The 23,102-nt window shown below is 56.8% G+C and overlaps 3 protein-coding genes across 5 annotated transcripts in view; all 3 read right to left on the bottom strand.

Annotated features, from left to right (window-relative positions):
* MEGF8 (multiple EGF like domains 8) overlaps positions 1–10,224 on the bottom strand; it is a 42,194-nt gene extending 31,970 nt beyond the window's left edge. For both annotated transcript variants that reach the window (XM_026014014.2, XM_026014015.2), the window contains exons 1-5: positions 9,436–10,224; positions 2,153–2,316; positions 1,657–1,863; positions 700–880; positions 530–618 (exon numbers count right to left, since the gene is read on the bottom strand). In XM_026014014.2, the coding sequence (XP_025869799.2) occupies positions 530–618; positions 700–880; positions 1,657–1,863; positions 2,153–2,316; positions 9,436–9,622 (828 nt within the window). In that variant the 5' untranslated portion in view covers positions 9,623–10,224. The remainder of the gene's footprint in view (positions 1–529; positions 619–699; positions 881–1,656; positions 1,864–2,152; positions 2,317–9,435) is intronic.
* A 549-nt stretch (positions 10,225–10,773) lies between these two features.
* Positions 10,774–19,278, bottom strand: TMEM145 (transmembrane protein 145). 2 transcript variants are annotated; one of them, XM_072753972.1, is made up of 15 exons: positions 19,076–19,278; positions 18,232–18,306; positions 18,038–18,115; positions 17,869–17,955; positions 17,674–17,775; positions 17,471–17,555; positions 17,288–17,359; positions 17,104–17,172; positions 16,520–16,600; positions 16,358–16,436; positions 16,119–16,212; positions 15,237–15,409; positions 14,310–14,430; positions 12,081–12,287; positions 10,774–11,592 (listed from the first exon to the last, which is right to left on the bottom strand). In XM_072753972.1, exons 1-15 carry the CDS (start codon positions 19,193–19,195, stop codon positions 11,344–11,346), a joined length of 1,692 nt encoding a protein of 563 aa, XP_072610073.1. In that variant the 5' UTR covers positions 19,196–19,278; the 3' UTR covers positions 10,774–11,343. The 2 variants fall into 2 exon arrangements, with proteins under 2 accessions (XP_072610073.1, XP_072610068.1); XM_072753967.1 differs by having other exon boundaries at positions 10,774–11,119; positions 19,076–19,274.
* A 1,759-nt stretch (positions 19,279–21,037) lies between these two features.
* On the bottom strand, positions 21,038–23,102 carry PRR19 (proline rich 19). Its single transcript, XM_072753951.1, has 3 exons — positions 22,870–23,102; positions 21,693–22,305; positions 21,038–21,573 (listed from the first exon to the last, which is right to left on the bottom strand). Exons 2-3 carry the CDS (start codon positions 22,297–22,299, stop codon positions 21,101–21,103), a joined length of 1,080 nt encoding a protein of 359 aa, XP_072610052.1. The 5' UTR covers positions 22,300–22,305; positions 22,870–23,102; the 3' UTR covers positions 21,038–21,100.

Genomic DNA, 23,102 nt, shown 5'->3' with positions numbered 1-23,102 from the left:
GGGGGCGCCTGGGTGGCTCAGTGGTTGAGCATCTGCCTTTGGCTCACAGCATGATTCCAGAGTCCTCCCCAAAGGGAGCCTGCTTCTCCCTCTGCCTATGTCTCTGCCTCTCTCATGAAGAAATAAATAAAATCTTAAAAAAAAAAAAAAAAGAGGCAGAGGAGGCAGGGGGACAGGAATAGGAGAGATGGCAGAGAAATGTAGAGAGACAGACAGACAGCCCAGAGGGGAGACACGGACACAAGAGAGCAGAAGATCAACACATGAGACAAAAATGGAGACAGAAAAACCAAGAGAAAGAGATGGAGATGTACAGAAGGATAAGATGCAAAAAGGGAAATACAGGAACAAAAAAGAAAATAAGAGATAGAAAAGCAGCCTCGGGAGGAGGTAGGCCCATATCAAGCTGCAAGGGTGGGAGTGTATGGGGTGAGGGGCCACTCCAGGGGACCCCGGCTGGGTCTCCCAGAGTGCACAGGCGCCTCCAAGCAGGGTGGGGGTGGGGTAGGGGGCAAAAGGGGATCCATACCGGGGCAGGACTCAGGTCCCAGCGCTCCCAGGTGTTGGCAGAGAAGTTGTACAGGACCAGATCCCCCAGGGCGCTGTTGAGGTCCTGGCCTGTGGAGAGGCAGACAGGCTCAAGCCCTGGCCACAGGCTGCCAGGCCGCCAGCCCCCAGACATGCATCCCATCTGCTCACCTCCAAACACGGCCAGCAGCCCCGGCGGGGACAGGAAGGCACCAGCCGCCCCGATTCGGGCCGAGAAGGCAGGGTCCCCGGCACTCACATTGTGCCACCAGCCAGCGCCCTGGTTCTCCCACAGGTGCAGGTCACAGGCACGTCCCAGGAAGCCAGGCTCACAACGGCATGGTCCCAGGGGCTGAAGGGACACAGGTGCACAAAGGCAAGGATAGAGAGAGAAAAAGAGAGAGCCAGGGGGAGGAGAGACAAAGCCAGAGTGAGACACATGGGACAGAAAGGGAGAAGGAAAAAGATGGGATGGAAAAGGAGAGATGAAATAAGAGCCAGGAAGGAGACAGGCCAACAGACGGAGGAAGAAAGGGACACAGAAACAACCAGATGGGGGCAGAAAGGTAGAAAAAAGCAGACAGACTCACACACAAAAAAAGGGAATGGGAAAGACAGAAGGCCCCGGAGAGGACAACAAGGAGAGACAGCAGGAAAGGTTGGAGGAGGACAGTGGTGAGGGCAAGGTAGCCTGGGCTGGAAGACCTCAATATGGGGAGGTGAAGGCAGGACAGCTCAAGACGTGCCGCAGCCCCAAAGCTGGATGTGCACGGCTGAGGTCCGAGGTCAGTGGTCAGACGTCAGGGCTGACAAAGTGGCTGGGTGGGAGGATGGAATTGGGCCCAACAAGAGGAAGGCAGGTGTTCACAGGTGAGAGGTAGGTTACAGGCAGGACAGAAGTGGGCTCAGGCAGAGAAGGGGCTCCAGGTGAAGGTGGGATATGGCTGGAGTGACAGGTGGAGGCGGGATCTGTGGGTGATGGCAGGATCCCAAGAAGCGATGGGGTGGCTGTCACAGGAGAGGGCACGGTGGCAGGGGAGTTTCAGGCAGGGGTTGAGGCCGGAGATGGAGTGAGTGAGATGGCCACCACTCAGGGGCCCAGGGAGACACAGCTGGGGACAGGCTCACCGAGGCACAGGTGCCATGGCTGCCGCAGTAGGCTGGGCACTCCTGCAGGCTGCAGTCAGGGCCACCCCAGCCAGGCTCACAGGTGCACATGCCGGGGGCCTGGCACTGCCCGTGGCCGCTGCAGCCCCCGGGGCATAGGGTGAAGCGAAAGGAGGCGTTGAAGCCCAGCAGGTTGTAGTTGGCATCGCTGAAGAGATGCAGCAGCATCTGCGGGCACAGGATGGACTCGGCTCTGGGGCCTGGACTGGGATGGTGGTCTGCTCCTGTGCCCACCCCACCCTGGGGAGCCCCACCTCCTTCCTTTGTCTCTCCACCCTTCTCTGCCCTTGTATCCTTTGGTCTGACGTCAAGTCTCTCCTGCTGCCTCTTTGCCCCTCTTTTGCTTCCTTCTGTGTATTAAACCCCCTCTCTCCTCCAAACTCCACCTAGACCTCCAGCCAGAACCCCACAGTCCAGCGCCCCCACAGTCCCCCCACCACAGTCTGGCCCCACCAACCTTGCCTGAGGAGGCCTCGATGGGTGGAGGCCGAGTGCTCCCACTCAGACTGGCAAGCAGGGGCCCTCGGGGAGAGTCACCATCATACACGAACAGGTAGTCGTAAGTGCATTCCGTGTCCAGGAAAAGGAAGTCCAGCAGGATCCGGTGCTGGGGGCTTGGGGCTGGGTGGTGAGAGCACAGGGGCCAGGCTCAGATGTGCATCCCCTCCCCGTGCCTCCATGTGCCCCTACCCAAAAGTACCAAGCCATGCCTGGTGATGTTGGAGGCCCAAAGATGAGTCAGACCTGAGCCCCGCCTTCAAGGGGCTCCTGGTCTCATGGCCCCGGGAGATCAGAGCTGTGACAGCAAGGACAGGAGCCAGAGAAGGAATCCCAGTGTCAGTCCTGGAAAGGACTCCTGAGACCAGGCGCCCCACCTCCCACCACTCAGATGGGAAAACTGAAGTGCCCCAGAGAGAATCCCACTCCAGTGGTCACATGGAGCTCTTCTTGTTTATCTCTGAGCTTCAGACACTATACCTGGGGGGCAGGGTTCAGACCTGAGCAGAGAAGCCTACTCCCAGGTGGGAGGGTCCCCTGTTCCAGGCTGATCAGAGTTCCACGGGAAGAGGCCAGTTTCTTCCCCCTGGATGGGCCAAACCTCGGAGTGCCAGAGGTCCTCTGGGCCCTCATCCAGGTCTCATCTCAGTTTGTCCTAGTAGCTAAAGGCACCGGCTTGAGTCAAACCGCCTGCGCTCACATCTCGGCTCTGCCACTTACCAGCTACTAGCTGTGGGCTTGGGCAAGTCACCTAACCTCTCTAGATCGGTCTGTTCACCTGTAAAGTAGGGTTATAACTGCACTGAGGTCGATTCAAAGTTCTTGGCAGCTCCTCCCATCGAGAGGGGAGGGCTGATTCTTTGCCGTTTGTATCCAAGACCCTCAGAAAGATGAGCTTATCAAGACAAAAGAGCAGGATGGACACTCTGGCACTCGCACAGCTAGATCAGAGAAGCCTTGCGCCTTCTACCTGAACATCACAGAATGCTCCTTCTCAGAGCACAGCTGTCAAGCTATGAAAAGCCAAAGCCACATGGAGGGGCCATGTGTAAGCGCCCCAGCTGACAGTCCCTGCTGAGAGGCCACCAGCTGCAACTGCCAGCCCTGTGAGGGAGCTTTCTTGGGCATGTGACCCAGGTGAGTGTTCCAACAACTTAAGTCCCAGCTGACATCGAGCTAGGACCACCGGAAAGGCCTGGCCCTTCCTTTTTTTTTTTTTTTTTAATTTTTTTTTAAATTTATGTACGATAGTCACAGAGAGAGAGAGAGAGAGAGAAGCAGAGACACAGGCAGAGGGAGAAGCAGGCTCCATGCACAGGGAGCCCGACGTGGGACTCGATCCCGGGTCTCCAGGATCGCACCCTGAGCCAAAGGCAGGCGCTAATCCGCCAGGATCCCCTGGCCCTTCCTAACTCTCATCCCACATCCCACACTAGGGGCTCAGAAGACTAGACCTGAGTTTCAGCTCTGCTCCTGACCTGCTGGGGGACCCTGAGCCAGCCCCTTCCCCCATGCCTCCAGCACACCCATCTGTATACCAGAGATGCTCATGCACTACTCACTAGCTGTGTGATCTTGGGCTGGTTCCACAGGCTCTCTGAGCCTCAGTTTCCTTGATGTAAAATGAAGATATTCTCCCCACCCACCAAGGCTGGTGGGAAGATTCAAGATGGTGACTCTAGGGGATCCCTGGGTGGCTCAGCGGTTTGGCACCTGCCTTCGGCCCAGGATGTGGTCCTGGAGTCCTACATCGGGCTCCCTGCGTGGAGCCTGCTTCTTCTTCTGCCTGTGTCTCTGCCTCTCTCTCTGTGTGTGTCTCTCATGAATAAATAAATAAAATCTTTAAAAAAAAAAAAAGATGGTGACTCTAACATGCCTGCCCAGGCCTCGTCCTCTCCCACCAGGACCACTGATTCAGCCTCTCCCTGGCCTCCTGTCTTGCCCTGACCAGGGTCCCTGAAATTGTTCCAACTTGGCATTTGGCCATGGCCCCACCCTGTTCAAAAGCCCTCCATGGTTGGGGCACCTGGGTGGCTCAGTTGGTTCAGTTTCTCTTTTTTTTTTTTTAAGATTTTATTTCTTTATTTGACAGAGAGAGGGGGCATGCACTAGTAGGGGGAGCAGCAGGCAGAGGGAGAAACAGGCCCCCCGCAGAGTAGGAAGCCCCAAGTGGGGCTGGATCCCAGGACCCCAAGATCATGACCTGAGCTGAAAGCAGATGCTCAAACAGCTGAGCCACCCAGGTGCCCCAAGTGTCTGACTCTTGATTTCGGCTCAGGTCATGATCTCAGTTGAGTGTGGAACCTGCTTAAAGATTCCCTCTATCAAAAAAAAAAAAAAAAAAAAAAAGATTCCCTCTATCCCTGGTTCATTCCTACTTTCAGCACCAAAAAAATAAATAAAGCTCTCCCTCTGCCCCTTCCCCCTATGCTTGCTAGCATTCTCTCTCTCTTAAGAAAAAAAAAAAAAGAAGCCCTCCATGGTTCCCCGCCATCCCGAGGGGAAAGTCCAGCTCCCTAACCCCGTGTTTAAAGTCTCATCTTAAAAAAAAATAAAATAAAATAAAAAAATAAAGTCTCATCTTGGGGCCCTGGGGCACTCCTCCCCCATGGGCACCCCTCCCCGGGGGCTCCCGCAGCCCCCCACCTCAGCAGTGGGTAAGGAGAGAACGAATAAAGAGCTTTTATCAGCCAAAAAATAATAATAATAAAAATAAATAAAGTCTCATCTTGGGCAGCCCCGTGGCTCAGCGGTTTAGTGCCGCCTTCAGCCTGGGGTGTGGTCCTGGAGACCTGGGATCGAGTCCCACATCAGGCTCCCTGCATGGAGCCTGCTTCTCCCTCTGCCTGTGTCTCTGCCCCTCTCTCTCTCTCTCTCTCTCTCTCTCTCTCTGTGTGTGTGTTTGTCTCATAAATAAATAAATAAAATATTTAAAATAAAATAAAGTCTCATCTTGGGGATCCCTGGGTGGCTCAGTGGTTTAGCGCCAGCCTTCAACCCAGGACGTGATCCTGGAGTCCCAGGATCATGTCCCACATCGGGCTCCTTGCATGGAGCCTGCTTCTCCCTCTGCCTATGTCTCTGCCTCTCTGTGTGCGTGTGTGTTTCTCATGAATAAATAAGTAAAATCTTAAAAATAAATAATAAATAAAGTCTCATCTTCTCTCATGTCTCCCCACTGCTTGCAACTCCATCAGGAGCTGGGCGTTTGCACTAAGCCTCTCCCTCTGTCTGGAGCACATACTCCCTTCACACCAGCAAATTTCCCCACCTCCTCCAGGAAGTCTTCTCTGATGCCACCTGGCTATGTTAGATGCCTATCTTGGGGGTTCTCACTTTCCACTGTAACCTTCATTCCTCTGAGCCAGAACCATCTATGTCTGGGTCTGTCTCCTCTACATCCAGGGAGGCCCAGAGGGCCAGGCCAAAGCCTAACTCATCTTAGGGTCCCTCCCTGACATTAATCAACACAGGGCCCAGCACTGAGCAAGGGCTCAGGAAATGCTGGATGAAGGAATGAAGAAATGCACAAAAGAAAGAATACTGAAGTTGGCAGCTCTCCATCAGGTTCTGATCAGAGCCCCCCCGCCCCGCCCCGAGAACATCACATAGACCCCAAACCATGGTCTGGAGAATGAAGAACCATTTAGCCAGACCAGGCAACCAGACCTCCCAGAATCTTGCCAACCTCAACTAAAATCACAACAAGCTCAGTTCCCAGGATCACAAGTACATCTTTGTCATGGACATGCCAGAGGCCAGCTCACCATCTGCTTTCCCCAAGTTCCTAAGTTCAAAATCTCCTGCTTCCACCCAACATGGCCCCAACCCCCATGTCTTCCTGGACAGAGCTCCAACCCCAAAACGCCCTGGTTTTCTTTTCTTTTCTTTTTTTGAAGATTTTATCTATTCACGAGGGACACAGAGAAAGAGGCAGAGATATAGGCAGAGGGAGAAGCAGGCTCCCCATGGGGAGCCCAATGTGGGACTCAATCCCAGGACACCAGGATCACAACCTGAGCCTAAGGCAGATGCTCAACCACTGAGCCACCCAGGTGCCCCTATTTTATTTTTGGATATGTATTTATTTTAGAGAGAGCCCACAGGGATGGGAGGTGGAGGGGCAGAGGGAGGAGAGAGAAACCCAAGTAGACTCCACGCTGAGCACAATGCCTGACACAGGGCTCAATCTCATGACCCTGAGATCAGGACCTGAGCCAAAACCAAGAGTTGGACACTTAAGAGCACCTGGGTAGCTCATTTAAGCATCTGCCTTCAGCTCAGGTCATGATGCCAGGGTCCTGAGATCAAGACTGACATCGGGCTCCTCACTCAGTGGGGAACCTGCTTCACCCTCTCCCTCTCCCCCTGCTTGTGCTCTCTCTCTCTCTGTCTCTTTCTGTCAAATAAAATCTCTAAAAAAACCAAACACTTAACTGACTATGCCACCCAGGCACCCCAACCTCTTGCTTTTCTTTTTTTTTAAGACTTTATTTATTCATGAGAGACACAGAGGGAGACGCAGAGACATAGGCAGAGGGAGAAGCAGGCTCCCTACAGGGAGCTCAATGCTGAACTCGATCCCAGGACACCAGGATCACGACCTGAGCTTGCTTATTCATGATAGATAAGAGAAAGAGGCAGAGATACAGACAGAGGGAGAAGCAGGCTCCCTGCAGGGAGCCCAATGTGGGACTTGATCCCAGGACTCCAGGACCATGACCTGAGCTGAAGGCAGACGCTCAACCACTGAGCGACCCAGGTGCCCCAACTCCCTGCTTTTCAAAAGCAGAATGCCTCTTATTCATGAGGATGTTCTGAGGACTAGCTACAATAAAGCATGAATGTGGTACAAAAGGAAGTGGGTCAGCTGCTTATTTTTAAAAGATGGGGGAACATGTTGGTTCTCAAAGGTGATAGGCAGTGGGGAAGCACGGGAGATCAAGAGGATCTGGAAGCCGCCTGGACTCCCTCCTACCCCAATGGTCCAGGCAGCTGGTCCCCAAGTCTCACTGGTGAAATTTCCCCAACATCTCTCAGCGCTCTCTCCACCTCCTCCATTTCTGCCCAGTTCAACACCCATCCTCTCCTGCGAGACCAGCACACCAAGTCTCCAGTTCACCCCCTACCAGGCTGATGGCTCAAAATTCTTCTGTGGCTCCCCACCTATCGCAAGAGAAAACGCCAAGCTGCTCAGCATGACTTTCTTCCCCTGCTTGTGGCACCCTCCCCACCTCTCAGCCAACAGTCCAATCAGACCAGGAAAACCCAGACATGGCTCCAGAGACACACCTGCCTCTCTTTTGTCTTCACAGAAGCTGTTCCTTTTTTTCATACAATAAACTCCTATGAATGCTTCAGAACTCTACTTCAGAGGCTCCTCCTCTGTGACCCGCCCCAGGAGAATACTCTCAACCCCCTAAGCCCATCTACCCAACCCCCCTACCTCCTTCTGTCTCAGCCCTGGACATACTGTGGGATGAGTGTCTGCGTCCAGCCTTACCATCCCCAACCAGGCTGGGGCTCTATAAGGCCAGAGAATGAAGTGTCCATCAAACACATACATATACTTCCCATTCTATGATCACCCACACCCCCAGACAGGGATGGCTCCCAAGCTGGGGACAGACACACTGGTCCCCAAGAAACATGCTTCATCCATACCCCACGCAACAGCCACGGAGACCTAAAGCATAAATCAGATCACGTCCTTCCCTGTTCAAAACCCTCCCACAACTCCCTGGATAAAGACCAAGGTCTGCAGCCTGTAAAGGGAGGCTATGCATGATCTGCACCATCACACCTCTGGCCTTTGCCCAGAACCTCCTCTGGAGGACTCTTATTTCTCCTTGGACACTAGCTCCTATATCCACTGCCCAGAAGCCTTCCTGGACTTCTCCATCCCCTGCCTTTGGACTCCACTACCACCACCCTACTGCCCTCAGGGTATAGCTCAAAATCACAAGGTCCTCCACCCTCTGGCTCACTGTCTTGTATTCTGTGTCCTAGCACACTGGATTTCTAGTTTCTCCAAAGCATCATCCCTCCTGCTTCCAGGCCTTTGCATGGGCTATTCTCCTGGCCTGGGGTGCCCCTCTGTTCCCTCCTACACAAGCCTCTGATCTTAGCTACAAGCCAGGCTAAGTCAGAGGTCTTCCGAGCTTCTCACTCCCTGGGGTGGGTTTGCTCCCCACACTGGACTAGGAACCCATAAGGATAGGGATGGGGCCTTTGCACAGGCTGTTCCCTCTGGAATGCTCTTCCTCTTCCTCTTGGCTGATTACTATTGGTCCTTTAGATCTCAGCTCAGACATCTCTTCCCCCAAGAAGCCCTCTCTCTTCTCCCAGCCTCCAGGCCAGGCATTTCCTCTGGGCTCCCACAGGCTCCTGGGGTTCTTCCATCACAGTCCCAACCCCTCTGGATTGTCATTGTCTATTCATGTATTTGTCTTTCCCACTGGATTCTAAGCCCCAAATCATCACAGATTGCTAGGGTTGTCCTGGTCTCTGTTATGTCCCAGTAGCAAACATGTCTGGCACATGAATGACTGAGAAAAAAAAAAAAAAACAACGTCTTTATCAAAGTACTTTAAAAATAACAACAGTATAGGGACACCTGGGTGGCTCGGTGGTTGAGCAACTGCCTTCAGCTCAGAGTGTGATCCCGGGGTCCAGGAACTGAGTCCCGCATCAGGCTGTGAGGAACCTGCTTCTCCCTCTGCCTATGTCTCTGGCTCTCTCTGTGTCTCTCATAAATAAAATCTTTAAAAATAAGTAAATAAATAAATAACGACAGTATAATTCTAATACCATTTATTGTGTACTTACTATGTGCCAGGCCTGTTCAATAGTGTTCTCATTTAATTCCAACAACCCTATGAGGGCAGAACTAGCGTGAACCCCACTTGGGAGGAGGGAAAGTGCCTGCCCAAATTCACAAAGCTAGTGAGAAGTGGAACCCAAATTTGAAGCAGGTGGCTGGGCTCAGAGCCTGAGCTGGTAACAGTTATTCAGAATAACTCTCATTGATGCTCTTGGCTTGTAACTGTCCATCTGGGTCTGGGTGCAACTCCCCCACCAGACTTCAAGGCCTTCCCAGGGCAGGGCCCAGGTTGGCTGCTTTTCAGAGCAAAGGGCCTAGACCAGAACCGGGGTGTGGGAATGCAGTGAGTAGGATTAATGAGTGCACAAATGAATGAATTAGCGAATGGGTGGGTGTGTGACCCACGCGGCCCCACTCACCCTCGATGAGCCACTCGCAATTGCCATTGACGCTGTAGTTGCCCGCACCATCCGTCACGAAGCCTGGAGCCTCCCGCAGCACTTGCCGCTGCCCCTTGCAGTCCCCTGCCCGGGCCCCAGGGAACAGCGGCCCCAGCAGGGCCAACGGCAGAGCCAGCGCCACGGCCAGAGCCGAGCCCAGGGCCATCGCGCCTCCCGTAGACTCTTACAGACGGGACAGGCCTGAAAGACCGGGAGAGGAACCTCCACGCGGCGTGAGGCCCCGCAAATGTGACCTCTATAGACGGGACATGGCCTTGTAGACCCGGGAGGTCGAGGAACTGCAGACCCCGCGACGGGGACCGCCGCTGCAGACGGGCTCGGGAAGTCGAGGAGTAGGCCCTATAGACCCATGCAGGGACCTGTAGATGGGGTCGTTATGGACGGGGCCGACCCCTAGGGACCGTGGGAGTCCCTCATAGTTACGGGCCCCCATAGGCTAGCTGACCCCATAAACGGTGTCCAGCAGTTACGGACTCGGGCCGCTGCAGGCGGAAACGGACCTTATATACGGGTGGGTCCCCAGGGGGCGAAGGGCTCTACAGCCCGGCGGGGGCCTCCAAAGAGGGTGCGGGTCGTGCCGGGCCAGGCCTGGAAGGTCGAGAGACCCCTCCAGCCGGGGGCGGGGCGCGAGCGGGTGTCGGGGGCGGAGCCCGTCTGCAGGGGCTCGGGCCTGGACCCCATAGACGCACTCGCCTGCTCACCCACCCGCGCCTCCCTCCGGAGCCGGATGGGCCAGATCAGAGAGACGAGGGGACGCTCGGGCCAGAGCGGCCTGGGAAGACCCGCTGGGAGGACGAGGGGGCGGGGGCCGAGCGGCCGCTGTGGGAGGAAAGATGGAGAGGAGGCGAGAAGCGGCGGAGCCGCAGGTCAGAGCGGCCCTGGGAGGACTGCGGAGCATCCAACCCCACCCCTCCACAGAAGGACACTTCCGGAAGCTTCCCCGCCCATTTGCTCCCAGACGCGTGCGCAGCAGTAACCTCCTCCGTCTGCGAAGAGAGAAGTACACATGCGCAGTGCGAAAGTCGTAAGCCGGGCTCGGGGTACAGGTGGTTGAGCAAAGTCTGTGCCACTGGAGGGCGCCTCTAGCTCTGACTGGAGAAGAGACGGTGCAGTGAAGAGGGTTCTGGTAGACGAATCGCTCGTTCAGTGCTGCCGGCGTCTGGGCCGACGTGAAGGCCAGGTTTATGCAGGCCCCTCCCAAAATGCCATTTCACAGATGGACACACCGAGGCCCAGAGCCGGGGCTGGTTCACGCTCCGCCCCGCCTCTGAGCCCTGGCAAGATGTAAAGAGGCCATTTTATAGATAAAAACTCAACGAATCCGCTTTATTTTGGCAAGAAGGGAGAAAGTCTTTCTGCCGGGGACCTGAGGGAGGGCCCCCGGATGGAGATAGGGGTGGGCAGAGCTCGGGTCCGAGGTCACAGAGATCCAAGGGAAGGTTTGAGTCGAGACCAGATTCACAATTTCCGTCCCAGGAGCAATGGCTCGGGGTCGCGGAGTCCTGGAGAGTCACGCGCAGGGTCCCGGCGATCGTCACTGGTGTTCCGGGGTCCGGCGGGATCAGAGGTCTCGGAGGGGGCCAGGGGGCCGTAGGTCTCGGAACAGCGGGAGCCCAGAATCCGGCGCCGCTCGGGGCAGGGGCTGAGGGAGGGGACGGGGAGAGCGGCTCCCGCGGGACCGTTTGGCACAAAAGTCGGGGGAACGGGAGAGGGGAGCGGGCCAGTACGCACCCCTACCTGGGCGCGCGGGGTGGGGAGGGTCGGGAAGGCCTGGGATGGCAGAGCCCTGGGGCCGGGATAGAGCGGGGATCCGGAGCCCGGCCGGGGCCCGGCGCGCGGCCCATGGGGCGGGGTGGGCAAGGGTGCTCAGACCGGGGGTGCGGAGCCCCCGGCCGTGTGCATGCTGAAGTATTCGGTGAAGCCGGTGTGCGGCGCCGCCGTCTGGGGCACGAGCGGCTGGTAGGGCGGCGTCGGGCCATCCCAGCTCGGGTCGGCCGCCTTGGGGAACCGAGCGGGAAGGGGCGGGGAGGCCGCGCCCGGCTCGGCCATGGTCACCACGCGGCCCCTCGGGGCCACCGCCGCCGCCACCGCCGTCTCCTCCACCTGCTTCCCGGCCTGGGAGGGGGGTCAGGGTCAGAGGCCGTCCGGGACCCACGGGGGGCAGATGCGGCCCCGAAGGCCCGTCCCCCTCCCCGCAAAGGAGCCCCCCTCCCGAGGTGCGGGCGCAGGTGTCAATCGGGGAAGGAGCGGGTGGCCGGGCGTCTGGGCAACGGGGCCAGGTACTCAAGGGGCGGCGTCGGAGCGCGCGGGGCGAACTCCGGCGGCGGCCGGGGGGTGGGCGGGGAGCCGCGGAAGGCGGGGGGCGGGGGCACCGCGCGTGGCGTCTGCGGGGGCGTGCGCAGCAGCGCCAGGACCCAGTCCGGCAGGGTGGGCGCGGGCGCCGGGGGGCGGTCGCGGCGCGGTGTGGGGGCTCGGGGCGTGCGAAAGGCAGGGGGTGGGCTCAGGCGCTTGGGAGAGGGGGGCGGCGGCGGGGCCGGGAGCGGGGTCAGGTACTCCAGGGGCGGCGCCAGCAGCTCCTCGTGCGCCGGGGGCGCGGGGCTTACGGAGGAGGCGGGCGGGGGGATGGAGAAGAGCTCCGTGAAGTTGGGCACCGAGTCGCTGATGAACGTCACGTTCCCATAGACGTGCTGCGGGAAGGCCTTGTCCGTGGATTGGCTCCCTCCGGGGCCCGGGGCCCCGGCTGAGGCGATCTGCGACGTGCGCACGTGGTACGGGAAGTTCTTGTTGGCCGCCGATGGGCGCGTCATGATCTGGGGCGAGAGCCAGGTGCTGGTTGGAGAAGTACTGTCCAGGCCTCAGGCCGTCTCCATAAACACGGGGTCCTAAGGATTCCCCTTCACTTGACATCCCCCACGCTTCCCTGCGGCCCTTCAGCCTGGATTAGACACCTACTCTGAGCTCTCACCGTGCCCTAGCTCCGACCTTTTTTCCTCCCTCAACCACCCTGCGATGTTTCCTCCATCAGCCCTGATCACTGACTTATCGCTGGCTGGTTAAGGGTCAGAGCCTTTCACTGTCCAGTATGATAGCCACTAGCCATATGGAGCTGTTTACATTTATATTAATCAAAAGTAAACGAAAAGTTTTGCTTCTAATTACACTGGCCACATTCAAGTGCTCAGTTGCCACACGTGAATAGTAGCTCTTGTACTGGACAGCACAGAGTTTAGAATATTTTCATAAACACAGAAAGATCAGTTGGACAACACCAGATGGACTCTATAGAATGTTAACTCCATGAGGGCAGGAATTTGTTCAGCTCCCTACTGAATCCCCAACAGCTAGAACAGTACCTGGGCTCATAGGTGCTCGATAGGTATTGGTCAAATGTAGAGATGTGTCCCCAGTTAGTCTAGTAGGTCATCGGGGCAGGGACTGGGTGTGCAGCCCATGGGAACCTAGCACAACCCCCCCACCCCCACCCCTCCAAGGTTGTGCTCAGTAGGGAACAAGGAACTGTGGAATGCCAGAGGTGGAGCAGTGCTGAACTAACAGCGTTTTTAGGAAAGAAAGCAGCTGAACGTGAAATCTAGCTAAAAGGGCACTGCATTTCCATGTTCGGGCTAGCACCCTACCTCTCGCCCCACAGCTCACTGAGTATGGGATCTGGGGCATGTTGATAAAACTCCCTGAGCCTCACTGGGGAAAAGAGGTTAGAAAGATGAGGAGAGGGTAGAAATGCAAACCCCTGGTGCAGAGCTTGGCACATGATGGTTCCCAGCATTTCTCCTCTCTCTGTTCCTTTCAGACTTCCCACAGAGCTTTTATTTTTTTATTTTTTTATTTTTTTTTTCCCCGCAGAGCTTTTAGAAGTGCTGTCCTGGGAAGGTCAGTCTGTACTTAAGTCAGGCTCTGAGGTGGAAGATGGGGGACTGGACCATCTGTGACTGAGTACATTCCCTCCCCAGGTCCACGTTGTGGACCTCTAGGGTAAGGACCTATATCTCTGTCCAGCCCCCTCTGATGGTATGCTGGGGAAGGACTGGGCTCAAGTCTCTGACCTAATACCAAATGCTATGGAGCCCTGGCAGGTCACCTCCCCTATCTGGGCCTTAGCTTCTAACCCTTTCTGTAGAGTGGGTTCAACAACCATTATCCATCCTGTCCTGGGCTGCTCTGACAATTAAACAAGGCATACAAACATATAGATGAATGAACTGTCACCCAGAAGGCCATATAGGATATAAACCAGGGCAAAGAGGTTTGGTGCTGATACTCTCTTGATATCATTCAGATCTAGGCTTCCTGGGGTCCCCGCCTGGCCCACCCCACCTGCTTCTTCCTGGACAATGGCCTGTGATGGCAGATGGGAGAATGTGTTGGGGAAGAGTATAGTAGTGACCAAGGAGTTTGGGAAAGGTAGTGGGGTGGGATACAGAAGGGAAATGTGAGTCTGGGGACACAGGTTCCGAATAGGAATGGAAGGGGGCAAAGAAAGAGGGTAGAGTTATTGGACACCCGACTGGTTTAGTTGGTACAGCATGCAGCTTCCTGATCTCAGAGTCGTTGAGTTTGAGCCTCACGTTGAACATAGAATTTATTTAAGAAAAAAAAATGGGGCAGTAGGGTTGGGGAAGAGGGCAGGACAAGGTAGGAGAGAGGAATAAAAGAGGGTGGACTCTGGGGGGTATATCAGCCTGCAGGCTCTCAGTAAATGTCTGTTAGATGACTAAAGGAATGAAGTGAAGGAAATGGATGGAGAGCTCAGAACAGAAGATTCACGTGTCCCCCGCCCATCAGGCTCCCACTCCCACCTGGATGCCCTTCCTCACCAGGAATACGCCATGAGCGTACAAATGGATCCCCAGCTGGATGCCATTGACAATCTTCTCCCGGGCCCACTTAGGGATCCCAAAGTTGGCGATCAGGGCCATGACAGGAACTGCAAAGAACCTAAAGGGAAGGTACTGGGTCAGTAGAGACACTGCTCTGCCCTCCTCCCCACCCCATGGCCCCAGCTCCCCTGCCATGCACACGCACAGGGCCCCAGTGGGTCCCAAACCAGAAAGAAGTCAGTGTGACCTTCAGAAGCCAGACGTTAAAAGGGGCCAGGAATCCCACTAGCCTGGGAAATTCTGGAAGGAGAGACTAGGTTGAATTTAACTCAGCTCCACCCCACCCCAAATCCTAGCACCTGATAGGAAATCAGAAGGTGTCTGGTGAATGAATGAACATAAGGACTTACTGCATCTCCCGTATATAAACTCATTAACTCTCACAATGACTCTATGAGGCAAGTACAGTTTCTATCCCCCACTAAACAGGTAAGGAAACCGAGGCAGACAGAAGTTAATTGATTTGTGTGAGATCACACAGCTTACAAGCTTTGGAACTGGGATCCAAACCCAGGCAGTCGGGCTGAGAATCTGTCTACTGTCCTGCTATGTTACATTGAATGATTAAAAAAAAAAGTTACAACTAACTTTCATTGAACACTTATTATGTGCCAGACCCAATATTACCAACGCATGCTCAAGATAATCCTTTCTTTACAGGTAAGCAACCTGAGGCACTTTTTTTTCTTTTTTAACTTGGGAAAGTAATTTTTTCCAGGCCACAAAGTGAGTAAGTGGCAGACCCTGGCACAGCTGCCTGACTTGAAAGCCCGTCAGCCTCACTGAGGAGGGTCTGAGAAACGGATAGCCATTTCTGGGAGGCCCCAGGAGACAGGGACAGGTTGGGGCCCCAGCACGTCTCACCAGAGGGTGTAGGCAGCAAAGAAGGGCACGTAAAAGGGCTGCTTCTCCGGGAAGTGGCGCAAGGAGATGAGCACGGCGTAGCAGAACCACACGTAAGCCGCCACCTGCAGCCCAATGAGCCCATAGCCCGCCGGCGACTCATACGTGTACAGTACCTGGCCCGGGTCAAAGAACTGGACCCAAGGGAGAGGGTTCATCATAGCCCTGACCCCCTGCCTTCCACACAGGGGCCCCAGACCCCACCCCTGGGCACCCAGGGGGCAGAGGTACTTGGTCAGGACAGAAGCAGCAGGAGAGCACAAAATGGAAATAGAAGCATGTAGAGAAGGGCAGCACATTTCCTACCAGGGGCCCAGCATGGGGCTAGACACCTACGACACATAAGCTTTTCCATTTGCATCCACTTGATGAAGTTAGGTCTTATTATCACCCCACTTCACAGATGGGGACACTGAGGCTAAAACGGACACCTTTTGGTCAAAACCGAGGTGACATAAAGCCTCAGAGGAGCCCCCTGGGACAGGTAAGACCCTACTAATTTTACAGAAGAGGAAACAGGCTTAGAGGGGACGGGGATTACCAGAGGTCAGCTAGCTGGGAGGTGAGAGAGCTAGAGTGGCATCCAGGTCTGTGGGACTCCTGAACTCTCAAGCATGACATCGAGCATAAATGTGACAGACAGTGAGAGACAGAGGGAGGAGGAAGAAGGCTCCTCAGAAACGGGGAAGAGGGGAGGCAGGCACTCAGAGAGACAGATGGGCAGGCAGAAATCGCAGAGTGGGAGAGAGCGAGCCAGCAAGGGTGCGATGTGGGGAAGGGCTGGCAGACAGGTGGAGGAGGTGGCCAAAAGCTTTGGGTGGGGTGGGGGCGGGTGGCACTCACCTTGGCCTCATAGATGAGCAGCACCACGTGGGTAAGGGTGTACAGGGTCATGTAGACCGACAACTTCACAGAGCCCGAGTGGCTGATGCGGCCCCTGGCGGCCAGCCATGAGGGGAGACAGCAGGGGTGGGGGCTGTCAGGGAGAAGCAGGCAGCCACCCCCCAGGTCCACCCAAGTGCCCTGTTCCCTAGCCCCACCACACCTCCCCCTCGCATGCCCTCCCGCCCCAGCCTGGGCACCGTGTCACCGTGAATCCCTTCCCCAGAAGGATGAGCATCAGCAGGAAGATGAGGAAGCTGGAGGAGAAGAGCAGCTTGGCTGGGAGAAGGGAGGAGAGGGCGTCTCAGACACAGGGCTCAGAGAGAGCCCGGGCACCCTTCCCCGGCCCACTTCATTCTCACCCAAGATCTTCAGACTCTCGTTGCCAATGCCATCAGTGGCATACTGGCCCCAGTAGATGCAGAAAAACAGGAGGCTCAGGACTGAGGGGAGAATGGGCGGAGGGAGGAAAGACAGAAACGGGCTTTGGGGCATCACTGTTCCCTAGCACTGTGATCCAGATGGCCAGAACCCCTCCTTCATCCCCATCAGGATTCAAGACTATTTACTCCCACTGATGTCCTGGGAGACTCCTGAGTTCAAGCCCCAGCCCCACCTCTGCAGGACCCAGATTCCAGGCCCACAGGCCCCTCCTCCCTCAGACCCAGATGTCCAAGTCCCCAGCCCCTCCTCCCTCAGACCCAGGAGCCCTTCCCCCAGTCCCTCCTCCCTCAGACCCAGGAGCCCTTCCCCCAGCCCCTCCTCCCTCAGACCCAGGAGTCCCGCCCCCAGTCCCTCCTCCCTCAGACCCAGGAGTCCCGCCCCCAGCCCCTCCTCTCTCAGACCCAGGAGTTCTGCCCCCAGCCCCTCCTCCCTCAGACCCAGGTATCTGGACCCTAGCTCCCTCCTCTGACAGAACTCAAAGTTGTGATACTCTAAACCTCACCTTCCACTCCTGCTGCAGCCATGAACATTTTATAAGTTGTGTGGAGTAACTGTCGACCTTTCAGCAAATCTAGAAGAGAGGGAGGTTCAGGTGGTTCACAGACAGGAAGGAAAGTAGCTCATCTACCCCAGTCCTGCCCCCCATAACTCCTAACCCCACCACTACCACCATGTCCTGGACTCACATCCAAAGTAACAGGAGAGGAAGAAGATGAGGATGAAGATGAGAAGGAAAGTCACATCCGTCTCCAGGATCCCTGCCGATTTGGAAGAAGGAGGAAATGGTAAGGTCAGGATAGCCATCCCTCAGCAGGCATTCCACTCTGACATCCTCAAAGATCCTGGCTTCTGGGTCCCCCTATGCTCACCAAACTCATCAGCCGAGAAATGCCGAGTCCAGAAGGACTTGCCATTGGTGAGGACCATCTCGTACTCCAGCTGTAGCCCATCTCCCTGTGGAGAGTGTGTTGGCCTAAGTCAGGGAGTGGGGGGGGGGGGTGGTGCTGGGCAGGCAGGGGGTCGGCAGGAAGGCAGGAAAGAGAAGGCCCAGGTGGCCGGCCCAGCCCCTTACCCCACACTTGCTGAGTGCGATGTACCACCACCTCTCTCGCACTGAGCGGAAGCTCCGGCCACTGGAGCAGCTCAGGTAACGAGTTCCCTCCTCTGACACTACCTGAAAAGGAGCAAGAAGAAGGCTGATGCCTGTCTGCACAGCCCTGAGGCTGTCGGCCTTCAGCACCTGCCCACTCCCAGACTGGGCCCATACCTGACAGCCTGACCAGGCGTACTGGGTGGTAAGGTTGATGACTTGGTTGTTCTCGGGCCTGATCACCGACTCCTTGGCCAGGCAGTCCTGGGGAAGGCAGGGACTTGGTCACCCTCTGGCCAGCCTCGACCTTCTCCTCCCTCCCATGTAACCTCCTCACAGCCTTTACCTTGTCCCCTGCCTTGTACACAGCTGGCCACTGGGATGGGTCGTCGAAATAGAGGAGGATGTTCTGACAGCACTTGGCCTGCAAACCCAGAGCTTTTGAAGTTTGGGGAAGTGCGGGGAGCTGGGCTGGCCCTTGCCTCAGGAGGCCAAGGGAGTTCCCAGCCTCAGCATGGAGACTGGCTGGGGAAGGCTCACCTCAGGGTATCGGAAACGGAAGTCCAGTCGGCCGTAATCCGAAAGAAAGCAAAACCTCGTCAGGAACACCCAGTCCTGGAAAAGGGGCCCAGTCCGAGTCCTTTGAGAACTCCCCTGGACTCCATAGGCCTTCAACTTTCCTTCCCTACCCTTCGGTACTTGGTTCCCAAGAAACACAAGGGGACCAAGTTACCTCCCAGATCCTTCTGTGATCCCTTCACCTTGGGTCCTGGATTCTTGCCTCAGATGCCCCCCACCCAAGTTCCTTCTCCCCTCAAACACTTCTCCCGTTTTCCAAGTGCCTTGAGAAAGACCCTGGAGGCCAGATCCCCACCCTGGCCACGTTCAGTCCTAGACTCCACCTGACTGCCATCCCTCCCTCCCGGGGGGTTATCCACACACACGCCCCCACGGTGGTCCCAGAGACCATCTCGTGCTGGGGAATATTCCAAACGGCTCTCTCCCGGGCCTGAGCAGGAGTGTGAACTCCAGGCTCTCCGCGGAGTGAAAAGTGCTGTCCCTTCAGCACCACCTCGGCGTCCCCCCAACCCCCACTCCAAACTCCGACTCTCCCAACCCGTCCCTCCTCCCGCCCAGCTCTGACCTCAATGTCCCTCCTGCAATCCCCAAGTCTCTTCCCGACCCCACAGCCCCTCTCGGCCTCAACACTGACCCAGCCCCCCCACCCCGTAACCCTCAGCCCCGTTCCCCCCCGCGGCTCCCGCGGCTCCCGGGGCTCCCGGGGGCTCCCCGGGAAGGGCGGCAGGGGGCGGGGCGGCCCCCCTCCCTTCCCTCGCGTCCCCGGGGGCCCGGCGGGCGGCAGGGGAGGGCCCAGCGCGCTCACCTCTTTGGAGCTGAGGTTGCCCCGCACGTACTTGGCCCGGGCGCGGGGGGGCAGCGGCAGCAGCAGGAGCAGCAGCGGCGGCAGCAGGCGGCGCAGAGCGGGCGCGCGCGGGGGCTCCATTCCGCCCGCTCCGGGCCCCGGCCCCGGCCCCGGCCCCGGCCCCAGCTCCGCTCCGGCTCCGGCCCGGCGACGGCGGCGAGAGCGCGCGGGCCGGCCAGCGCGCGCCCCCGATTAAAGGGGCCGCCGGGCGCTGCGCTCCCCGCCCCCCTCCTCGGGGATGGCCCGGCCTGGCGCCTTCCCAAGCGGTGTGACAGAGGACGCCCCTTTCCTAGCCTCTCCACCCCGCCCCAGCCTCAGTTCTCCCCTCTGGGGGTGTCCCTGATACCTCTGGTTCCCCGTGTCCTACGCTGAACTCCCGTTGCCCCAGCCATGCCTCCTCCTCCAGACTGCCATCTCGGGGTGACCCCCAACCCACACACCCCAGCTCTGTCCTGACTTCCCCCAGATTTAGTCCCCAAACTGCTCTTTGATTGCTCATCCCCGCCCCCATGACAACCATCCCCAGCTGTGTCCACCCGCGATCCCGTGGGCTCTGTGAAGTGCCCACAGGGACACAGAAGAGGGAGAGGGCACACCACTTGTTCTGGGCCACAACCACTACACTCTGTTGCCTGACCCTGTCCAGTCGCCGCTCACCAGGGTGTGAAATCTGGCTGCTGTGAGGCAGAAGAGGTGTTGTGAGAAGCCCAGAGCAGAGTGAAACCAGCCGCCTGGGTTCAAAACCCAGCTTTGCCACTTTCTCATTAGACCTCCGCCAAGTCGTGTGATCTCCCACTTCAGTCCCCTGCCGGCTGGTTCCAACCTTATGGTTTCCCAGTGGGCAATGAGGATCCCTGGAAAGGCTTAACAGAGTAGCATCCAAGTCCCTCAGCTTCGTTTTCCTGATCAGATTCCAACAAACATTTCTAGCTTCATTCCTCCCCTTCTCTGAAAAAAAAAAAAAAAAAAGTGCTGCTCCTCAAAATATCATTTTAAAAAACTTTCTAAGCCAGGGGCCAACAGGAAACATAAGTGCATGAAACACTTCAGTGTAAGAGAGTGTGAGCCCCATGAAAAGGCGGCCTCGGCTACTTGGCTTGAGCCAGTTGTTGCCAGAAGGGATAGTAGGTCTACTGCCAAATTTCTTTCTTTCTTTTTTTCAGACAAGCCAGAAATGTGTTGGGCTTTTTTTGTTTTGCTTTTGTTTTAAAGCATACTGATTTGTAATGGTGGGTAATGAATTCAAAAATTTTAAATGTATCTTGGGCCAAAGTAAAAAGCCTGTGGGGCAGGTTCGGGCCTCATCTGCCATTCCTGTCATGATCCTTCGAACACAGTTCCAAGCCCACCAGACCAGGAGCCCAACAAGGGCAGGGACTGGACATGACTCACTCTAGGTCCCAGGATAGCCTCGGGATATGGGCTGAATGAAAATAGTCTTCTATATGTCCTCCTCCAGGCCTTGCACATGCTATGCCATAGAACAGCAATTTGGTATTGCCTGAAATGTTTTTCCCCCCTTTACTAGTAAGTTCTTAGTAATCTTAAAACATGTAAAGTCTAGATCTGTTTCTTTCTGTGTCATCACTCCCTCCTTGGACTCCCTCAGCCCCTCCACCTCTCTCTCAAATGCAACCACTGGGGCCAGACTGCCCACCACCAGGCTAGAAGTTTCCTGGGGACAGAGCCACAGTAGCGCTCACTCTGGGACCCCAGCATCACCAGAGCTGAGCCCAGCACATAGTTGGCTTCAGCGGGTGAATATCTTAAACTGACCGAAGCCCCAGGTTTCTCCAGGCTGCTGGCCCCTCAAACCCCAAGAAGGTGACAAGTGATGGTAGCTTCCCCTCCATCTTGGACACAGAACTCAGCAAAGCAAAGCTGCTGTCCTGGGTCAGCCACTCACTAAAAATCAAGAGAACCATGTAGAAGGTACTTTATTGAGGTGATTAGGAGTGCCGGTTTCCTGTCTCCTGTCCAGCCCCCTCAGTACAGTCTCATGGGTGGAAAAGACCAGGCCTCTGGGCTGCTCTGGGCCACTACCCAGGAAAGGCTGGGCAGTGGGGCAGGGGGGCTGGGGCTCCAGTCCAGGGCAGAGGTTCCGGGCAACAAGGGTGATGGTGGCTGAGGCAGGGGCTGTTGTGGCCCAACCCCCCAGGGCCGCGGAGGGGGCGGTGTGGCTACCAGCCAGATGCTTTTCAGCAGATCAAAGGCTGTTGGGGGACCCCAGGCTGCCCCAGATGGTGAAGGCAACAAGGGCAAGGGGGGTGGCCAGGGACCTTTTGATGGTGCCAAGCTCACCCTATGCACCATAGGAGTGCTGGAGCTGTGAGGCATGGCAAAGGTGAGCTCCTTTGTCCTCTGTTGCCTCCTCTGCCTCCCCTCCCCTGGGCACTGGTTGGGGCTGTTGATCCAGGAAGGTGTCATTCTTTGGCTTTCAGGGCCCCCAGGCTTGGTCCCTGGAACAAAGGAAAAAAGCATCGGGGACAGCTAAGCTATAGCAGACAAAGGGAAGGAGCATACAGGGAGCTAGAGCAGACAAGGGGAAGGGAAGTACAGTGAGTACAGGTAGGCTCACCTGGTAGGGGCGGCTGGCAGCCACGGAGCACCAGGGTGAGGTCAGGCACACAGCCATGGCAGGCCTGTAAGGTGCTCACAATGGCATCCCTGGCTTCTTGCACTAGGTTCCTCCTGGGGAAGGCCTGTGGCAGAATCAGCTGGCACTGTAGCTCCTCCAACAGCTGCCCCAAGCCAGGGAGCTCTGTGGGACTGGAACTGGGCAGACCTGGGCCTGAGCCTCTAGGGACCTGGTTCTCCTTGCCTCTTGACTGTAGAGCTGGTTCTTGCACCGGGCTTGGGCTTGGGGAGGGTTTGGCAGGGAGTGACGGGGTGCCTGGTTCCAGGGGCCTGCCTCTAAGCAGCCGAGCCACGTCCAGAGATTTCACCTCATGGTTGAAAAGACCCCGGTGCTCCCGGCTCAGCCGGCCCTGGGTTATGACCACAAGCTTGGGAGCAGTAGGGGCCACAAGAGGATCCTGACTGGTCACAGAAGGATGCTGACAGGTCAGTGGCCGGCGGCTGCCCATCAGGGCCTCATTACGCTCCCGCCTGGTCTTCCGACGGCGGACTCGACCAGGTTTCTCAGGCCGCTGGAAAGGCTGGGGGGCTGGCCCCCGGGGGTCCATAGTGTCCTGGAAGAAAAAGCTAGAATGGCCATCAGTATGCAAGTAAGTCGGGGACTAAGAGTGAAAGGTGAGAAGAGGAGACGGTTTGGGGTGAGGTGGAAAGATGAGAGTATTTACAGAGACAAGATGAGAGTAAGGTAGTAGGGAGGGAATCTTTGGCAAAGGCTTGGTCAGGAAAGGAGTCAAAGGAGTCATGGTAAATGAGATTTGCCAGGGAATAGAGAAAGGGTTACAGGGTACAGGGACATAAGGAAATGATGGGGGACAGGACAGCATCATGAGACCACAGGGAGCTGGTAAACCAGAAAGGGACTGTGAACAGAGGAGAAATCCAGGGGTAGAGGAGGTACTGGAGAACGCAGGGAGACGTGGCAGGGAAGGAAAGGCAGAAAAAAAAGCTGGAGACAGAGGACACCTTGGGAAAGCAGAAGGGGCGACGGAGCAGCTACCAGGAACTGGGGCCTACTCACCGGAGTGAGGTGGCCCAGGGTAGGAGGCAAGGAGGGGTGGGCAGTTGAGGTTAGGAAGGGGGGGGTACAGTTGGTGGGGGCAGGGCGTCAAGCACCTCACCTTCTCCTGGACCAACGAACCCCGCCCCCACCCGCCCCCCGTGGCTGTGGGGTGCAGTGGCTTCCTCTCCGTGGTAAGCCCAGCTCACGACGCACTGGGGGTCTCTTCCAGGCCTCACGCTGAGCCTCATGCGCGCTGTGCGCATGCGTGTGCCCCACCCACGCCCTTCGGCTTCCTGCTCCCGTGAAGCACGAGGCGCGGCGCAGAGCGCCGGTTATAGTCCCGCCCATTCC

The sequence above is a fragment of the Vulpes vulpes genome, chromosome 1 (genome assembly GCF_048418805.1).
Source record: "Vulpes vulpes isolate BD-2025 chromosome 1, VulVul3, whole genome shotgun sequence".
Classification (NCBI taxonomy): domain Eukaryota; kingdom Metazoa; phylum Chordata; class Mammalia; order Carnivora; family Canidae; genus Vulpes; species Vulpes vulpes.
The sequence above is the reverse complement of the archived record's forward strand: the minus strand, read 5'-3'. Positions and strand labels throughout refer to the sequence as shown.